The sequence below is a fragment of the Limulus polyphemus genome, unplaced genomic scaffold, assembly GCF_000517525.1.
Source record: "Limulus polyphemus unplaced genomic scaffold, Limulus_polyphemus-2.1.2 Scaffold4735, whole genome shotgun sequence".
NCBI lineage: Eukaryota > Metazoa > Arthropoda > Merostomata > Xiphosura > Limulidae > Limulus > Limulus polyphemus.
In genome coordinates this window covers 1-8,400 of record NW_013670345.1, presented here as the reverse complement: position 1 = coordinate 8,400, position 8,400 = coordinate 1, and the positions used below count along the sequence as shown (strand labels likewise).

Here is an 8,400-nt window from a genome sequence, read left to right as displayed (position 1 = left end):
TTACTAAGCATATCTTCATGAAATTTTGCATATTATCAGTAAACATTACAAGGCTTTCATACCCGAAATATCAGATTTTTTATTAAGTTTAAGATTTTTTAAGTAATTTTTTTATCTTGTGCTTTTTTCTTTTCAAATGTTGCCTATCCTACATGCAAAGTAATTTTTGTTTTAAGAGTAAAAATACTTTTATGCATCAGAAACTTCTCATTTTTCACATGGGAAATCTTTATATTTTATCTGTTATTTTACAATTGTATCTCTGTACAGGTTGGGTCAATTTGACTGACCTCGTAACTACCCTAAAAAATTGGGAAATAAATATAAATTATGTCTTTTTCATTCTAGAATGACTACGAATTATAACACAAATGTTTAGTCTAAATAGCTTAAATCTCATAATGTTATACATCTATGTATATATATTATTTTTATTATATTGACCTTTCAGCCATGCCTGGCTAACGTTATAGAAGTTACAATGATGTGGCGCAAGTGCCTTCATGTTACCTTATTCAGGAATATAAAACTGGCCTTTACAAAGTGACCAGTCTTGGCTGTGTTTTAATGGACTAGTATTTTGTAAAATACAGCCACATTTAAATTATTATACATTATAACGATTTACAAACAAGTTCTTAAACTTATTTTTCTTAAAACATAGAACAGTAAATAAAAAAGTACAGAAAACAATTATCTCTTCTAGTTACGAACTTTGTACTCATTTGCTGCTTGATGTAGGTTGCTAAGCCTTATCAAATTTCACACATGGAGGATGTGAAAGAAAATTATTTTTTTTAGGTTTTTATATATACATTTTGAAATAACCAAAAAATCATAAATTACTATATCAATAGCCTAAAAAACTGTGATGGCAAAGGCCGACATGTTGGAATTGATATTGATGCTCTGAAGACACTTGTTGTGTCTAACCCAAGCCAACACACTCATGAAATGACCCTGAAATTACACATCTCTCATGAAACAATACATAAACATCTAAAAAATATGGATAAACTCCTTAAAGAAGGTGTTTGGGTACCTCACAAATTTTCCGATGATCATCGTTTCCAGCATGTGAACGTTGCTTTGTCTCTTCTGGCGCTTGAACCATTTTTGGACAGAATTGTCACCAGTGATGAAAAATGGATTCTCTATGAGAATATTAAATGCCAAAAACAATGGTTTAGTTCTAGACAAAAACCACTTCCGACCCCAAAATCTGGACTCCATCCTCAGAAAGTGATTCTTTGCATTTGGTGGGACATCAAAGGAGTAATTCATTTCAAACTTCTCAATCCACAGTGAACTGTCAATGCAGAGATCTATAGTCAGCAACTTAGCATCAGTTTTGAAACTGTGGTCTGGGTTCATGTTCTGGTCAGAGCATAGAGCTTAGAATCAGTCTTGAAACACTGGTCTGGGTTCATGTTCTGGTCAGAGCATAGAGCTTAGAATCAGTTTCAAACACTGGTGTGATCTTGGTTCATGTTCTGGTCAGAGCATGGAGCTTAGAATCAGTCTTGAAACACTGGTGTGGTCTGGGTTCATGTTCTGGTCAGAGCATAGAGCTTTCTTGCCAAACATAATTACTATAATGTACCCAAGTCATATGCATTATGTAATTTTGATAAGTAATATGTAGAAAGATTTGCTGTTGTATTGTTATTCTGGACCCATATCTTGTTATCTTTAATCTTGATATCAGAACACACGACCAATAACAACACACCAAATATGTAATCAGAAGGTTGAGTTAAATTTTTCTCCTATTGAAGAGAAATATCCATTAACTTCTTGATCGTAACACTATAATACGTTGAGGAGAAGTGTCAACGTATTAGCAATGGAAGTATTCGTAGTTATTGTGCTATGGTCTACACATCAAGTAATCCATTGGTCACTAATCATGACAACTACTTGGCAAGAAAAGTGTATATATATATATCAGATTAGCTCTTTACACAAACGTATCTTATGAAATATTAATTATAGAGTAGCTCTTTACAAAAGTGTGTATCATTTATTAAAGATGCAAATATCTAGCTTTATAATAGAAAATCTGTCTTCACCAATTATCACTCTAGACATCACCACAGAAAACCAACACGTGGACTTGCAGTGGGAATGTGGACATCAGTGTTGACAATCTGATGCCAGTCAACAAATCTACAAAGCCAGCTCCTCCGAGCATGAATCAACTTTTAGGTAAGTATCGTTAATAAATTGTATCTGTGAGAAAATACAACTAACGACTAGCATCAGAGCTGGCTTGTAGTGTGTAGGCTGAGTAGGGCAATAAAGAGAATGAACAATGGGAAAATATATACAACTAATTATCAGCATCAAAGCTGGTTTATAGTTTGTGGGCAGGGTAGGGTAGTTATGAATAAAACAAAAGCTAAAGTAAAAAAATGTTTGAAGTAGCATTTTAATGTTGATGTTATATTTTCTAGAATACTGTTTTATCAATAATTATCATTGAGGTAGCTGGAATTAGTTGCATTACTTATTATGATAATTCTACGTATTGTGCTAGGTTGTCTGATGATAATTCTACGTATTGTGTTAGGTTGTCTGATGATAATTCTATGTATTGTGCTAGGTTGTCCAATGATAATTCTATGTATTGTGCTAGGTTGTCCAATGATAATTCTATGTATTGTGTTAGGTTGTCTGATGATAATTCTATGTATTGTGTTAGGTTGTCTGATGATAATTCTACGTATTGTGCTAGGTTGTCGGATGATAATTCTATGTATTGTGCTAGGTTGTCTGATGATAATTCTATGTATTGTGCTAGGTTGTCCGATGATAATTCTATGTATTGTGCTAGGTTGTCCGATGATAATTCTATGTATTGTGCTAGGTTGTCCGATGATAATTCTATGTATTGTGTTAGGTTGTCCAATGATAATTCTATGTATTGTGTTAGGTTGTCCAATGATAATTGTATGTATTGTACTAGGTTGTCTGATGATAATTCTATGTGTTGTGCTAGGTTGTCCGATGATAATTCTATGTATTGTACTAGGTTGTCCAATGATAATTCTATGTATTGTACTAGGTTGTCTGATGATAATTCTATGTGTTGTGCTAGGTTGTCCGATGATAATTCTATGTATTGTGTTAGGTTGTCTGATGATAATTCTATGTATTGTACTAGGTTGTCTGATGATAATTCTATGTATTGTGTTAGGTTGTCCAATGATAATTCTATGTATTGTGCTAGGTTGTCCGATGATAATTCCATGTATTGTGTTAGGTTGTCCGATGATAATTCTATGTATTGTGTTAGGTTGTCCAGCGAGTGTTAATCGTTGTGAGTGCTACTTAATGGAAAACATATGAAGTAAAAGTGCATCTTTAAGATTTTTTATTTGTGGAGAAAAACTAATCTTACAAGTGTAAGTGTCTTTTTAAAGGCACCGAGGAGTTTATTGGTATCAATATTCAGTTTGTTCTCCAAACCTCTATAGTTGCGTAACATTTTTAATACTGGTAAAAGGTTATAATAAATTTCTATTGTTTTTTTTTTTTGTGTGTGTGTTTTTGTTTTTGTGTATTTTACTGAAAAAATTAAATTGAACTTTGAAAATATTGCAGTTAAATATTTCAGATAAATATGAGTACAGTAGATGGCAGCACATAAATATCTAATTGTTATTAACATCTAAGTGTAGATGGCAGTTCAGGCAAAGTTTTCAGTTTTGGAGGAAGACAATTTTGAGGATTTTGGTTCATAAGGTTATTTAAATATGCTGATGTCTTGATGTACTAATAAATTTTGTAGAGAAAAATTAAAATGTTTGGTATTTTTTGGTTGATTGTTTAGGCAGAGTATTCATTATGAAACTTTGTAGAAGGGACGGCAACTGCCTGTTGTAGAGAGACAGGTCGTCCTCTACACTCGTGTCTCTACAACAGGCAGTTGTCGTCCCTTCTACAAAGTTTCATCATAAAAGTTTGGTATTTTGGTCTCTCCACGACATTACAAACAATGAATACAATAACTATTAACATATAACTATGTTTTTGTGTGTAAATTACCAGTGGAATTACAAGATAACAACTACAGAAACACAATTTCTGAACATTGGTTTGAATGACTTATAAATTTTCCATTAAATGCATGTGGCCAATTCTGATAGTCCCCCCCCCAACCTCTGTGATCCCTCAAATTTGGGGGTCTCTCATAATTATTTTTCAAAAAAGTGTATTCTTCATCTATATTTTCTGGGGTTGATGTACAAAATTTGAAATACTTTTGTCAAAACTCTTGATAGTTGAGAAACCAAAGTAATGCAGCAACACGTACTCTTGAGTGTTGTTATATTGATTTTTATTTTTTAGTAAAGTTCGTGTTACCGTAATAAAGATTTTTTGTTACATTAAAGGCAACACCCAACAGATTTTCTTTAAGCCAGGATCTACAACAACCTCCAGGTAAGAACCATTAGGAATTGATCAAAATTCACAAATTAAAAGTGTTTATTTAATCTCGGTAAATTATTAATTCCACATTTTACTTTTTTGTAAATAGCTTTCTTTAAGTTGTAAAGGAGAGTTAATATTTTTACATAATATGTTACCTAATGGCTTATTTTCTATAACTTAATGCCTGATATGTTACCTAGTGGCTTCATTTCTTTAACTTAATGTCTGATATGTTACCTGATGGCTTCTTTTCTTTAACTTAATGTCTGATATGTTACCTAGTGGCTTCTTTTCTTTAACTTAATGTCTGATACGTTACCTAATGGCTTCTTTTCTTTAACTTAATGTCTGATATGTTACCTAATGGCTTCTTTTCTTTAACTTAATGTCTGATATGTTACCTAATGGCTTCTTTTCTTTAACTTAATGTCTGATATGTTACCTAATGGCTTCTTTTCTTTAACTTAATGTCTGATATGTTACCTTGTGGCTTCATTTCTTTAACTTTGTGTCTGATATGTTACCTTGTGGCTTCTTTTCTTTAACTTAATGTCTGATATGTTACCTAGTGGCTTCTTTTCTTTAACTTAATGTCTGATATGTTACCTAATGGCTTCTTTTCTATTAAGTTAAAGAAAAGAAGCCATTAGGTAACATATCAGACATTAAGTTAAAAAAATAAACCACTAGGTAACGTATCAGACATTAAGTTAAAGAAAAGAAGCCACTAGGTAACATATCAGACATTAAGTTATAGAAATGAAGCCACTAGGTAATGTATCAGACATTAAGTTAATGTCTGATATGTTACCTAATGGCTTCTTTTCTTTAACTTAATGTCTGATATGTTACCTAGTGGCTTCTTTTCTTTAACTTAATGTCTGATATGTTACCTAATGGCTTCTTTTCTATAACTTAATGTCTGATACGTTACCTAATGGCTTCTTTTCTATAACTTAATGTCTGATACATTACCTAGTGGTTTATTTTCTTTAACTTAATGTCTGATATGTTACCTAATGGCTTCTTTTCTTTAACTTAATGTCTGATATGTTACCTAATGGCTTCATCAGACACACACAACGGTGTAATATTCTCTAGGATACAACAATGTTGTTCTGTGTATTTTTAAAAATTATTTAAAATATTGTTTTTGTGATGAAGGATAGCTACCCAAAATGTTGCTCCTAAATAAATGTCTTGTCAATTTCAAAGTACTTTCCTATGATCTGGACACTTTTTGATTTTATTTTTGTAGCTCTAAATTAAAAACCTTTTCCAGGTGTACTTATTATTTTCATACTCCAGTTTCTGGGTGAAACAAGAAAAGTCAAGCTATAATAATCTGTACATTTTATAAATTCAGTCACTAAAAAAAATCTTGTATTATAATCTTATTAAAACAAAACACATTTAGAAAGATTTCTAAGTAATTTGCCAGATGGGAATCCATTTCATTTAACTATTCTTAAATTAAGAGGTTTCATATTACATGTTTGATAAGTTAACAGAATATTAAGTCATTGTTGTTTAATCTGTTGTTTCAGTTGCAAGTAACTCTACCCCTGCCAGCCTTTGTCTCGTTGTGGGTAGCTTACCACCTTCCATGGATAAACTTCCCAAGAATCCAGCTTCAGATTTACAGGGGTTTACATCAATGTAACTAACAAGGTTCTCACACAAGAAACTGCCAATGTTGACATTAACTGCGCTAAAACTGAATGCAAGTAGATTTTGTGTTTTAGCTCAAAATATTTATGGGTTTAGTGGTTGAGGAAGTGATACGTCATGGAAAACCAAATTGTATGTATCATGTAAGTGAAATCCAGTTCTGGAAAAACAGAGAAATTGTTAAGAATTTTGTTTGCACCGAATTAGATAGAGCCATAGCTGACTATATTCAATTCTTTACTTGCACTCGTACAGCTTCAGATGTAACACTACGGTGGAGTTGAACAGAGTCTGTAATTACAAGGACCGAAGTAGGTTGGTAACACAGTTAAGATATGCTGATACAGCTCAAACCAGAAGTTTTTGCATGTAAAATTACTGGCAATCTTTGTTATATATGATGTAAGGAACATTCCTGGCTACTTGTAGATGTAATGGGTGAATATCGAAAATCATTTCTTTTGTTTCGTAAATCACTTTCAGGCACGAAAAAGTCTTTCATTTATTTGAGCTCTAAGTAAAAGTAAAGTTTGTTACATTTTTTGTTCTTATTTATACAGAATTTTAAATTCTGTTAAAAATTTAATGCTTTCTATGTTCGTACGGTTGTGAATCGTGATGTCCTCTCTGAAACTCAAGTTAACCTTCAAAATATTTTAGTTAAAATAAGAATCTCTTCTCTTAAATGTAAACAACATATAAAATTTTGATATATAGAAAACTGTATTTTATTTTATTTTTTTTCACACAGTTTAATATGTACAATTTCAAACGTGTAACTTACCAAAGAGCAGGATTTTATTTCATTTGAAGATGAATCTCGTTCCTATACGTTGATGTAATATTTAATAATAACTTATTTCTAATATTTAATTATTTATTGTTAAAAATAAGTGAGGTTTTGAAAGATTTATACAATTATTCTTAACTTGTTTTACCCTGAACTAGATTAAAGTAAATATTGTTTTTAACCAGTTGTTAGTAAATTATGAAACATTTTCTTTGAAGTTTTACAACTTATTTTACTTCTTTAGAACCCCATGAAATTAATACTTACTTATATGAAACTTTGTTTAAATTCTTATCAAAAATAAATTGGATGTCATAATGTACACATACATATTTAATACTTCAAAATACAATTGTGTTCTTTTTATTTTCTGTTAAAACTGACCATATCTTTAGTTTATAAAATCTTAACAACACACAAGAACAGCAAGAGAGTAGAATATCAAAAATCCCCCAAATAGCTTAAGGTTTTTGGGAAATCTTTGGTGTATCTAAACTATTATTTTCACCCTCAAACATAATCTGTGTGGGTTGTAACAAGTTGTATTTTAACTATATATTTATCTGTTTCTATTAGGAAATCTTTTGTGTGTTTATTTCGACAAATATTTTTTCGTTTCTCCGAATATCTTGTGTGATTGTATTTTAAGAACAGTTTTTTTTCTGTAGGAAAATCTCCTGTGGGTATATGTTTTAAATACAGTTTTTTTGTCTCCAAATAAAATCCTGAAATCCTTTACAATTATCTGTGTTCTGCCTACATTTACATTTTTTTTATTTATTATATTACATCTGTTAATCTCAAGCTTCGTAATTATCGATCGTACTTTTAATTACCATCTGTACAACATTTTTTCTAAAATATCCTTATTGCATAAAGCAGAGTTTAGAAACAATTAAAGTTTTTTTCCATGATGAATTTTATAAATTTCTAATAATTTTCCAAACAGTTTAAAGTAGTACTGTAAATACTTTGTTTACTACTTGATGAAAAGGTTAGGAAACAAACTACTTTACGAAAAGGGTTAATAAACAAACTACTTGATGAAAAGGTTAAGTAAACAAACTACTTGACGAAAAAACCTTTTCGTCAAGTAGTTTGTTTATTAACCAATAAACAAACTACTTGGCGGAAAGGTTAATAAACAAACTACTTGACGAAAAGGTTAATAAACAAACTACTTGACGAAAAGGTTAATAAACAAACTACTTGGCGGAAAGGTTAATAAACAAACTACTTGATGAAAAGGTTAACAAACAAACTACTTGACGAAAAGGTTAACAAACAAACTACTTGACGAAAAGGTTAATAAACAAACTACTTTACAAAAAGGTTAATAAACAACTACTTGACGAAAAGGTTAATAAACAAACTACTTGACGAAAAGGTTAATAAACAAACTACTTGACGAAAAGGTTAATAAACAAACTACTTGACGAAAAGGTTAATAAACAAACTACTTGACGAAAAGGTCAATAGACAAACTCCTCGACGAAAAGGTT

The 8,400-nt window shown here is 30.9% G+C and overlaps 1 protein-coding gene across 1 annotated transcript in view; it reads left to right on the top strand.

The window, feature by feature from the left end:
- The window catches only part of LOC106471612 (collagen alpha-1(IV) chain-like), an 8,227-nt gene extending 1,139 nt beyond the window's left edge, over positions 1–7,088 (top strand). Inside the window, exons 2-4 of the mRNA XM_013932224.2 lie at positions 2,088–2,208; positions 4,398–4,446; positions 5,985–7,088. Of these exons, the coding sequence (XP_013787678.2) occupies positions 2,088–2,208; positions 4,398–4,446; positions 5,985–5,994 (180 nt within the window). The 3' untranslated portion in view covers positions 5,995–7,088. The remainder of the gene's footprint in view (positions 1–2,087; positions 2,209–4,397; positions 4,447–5,984) is intronic.
- Positions 7,089–8,400: the final 1,312 nt, after the last annotated feature.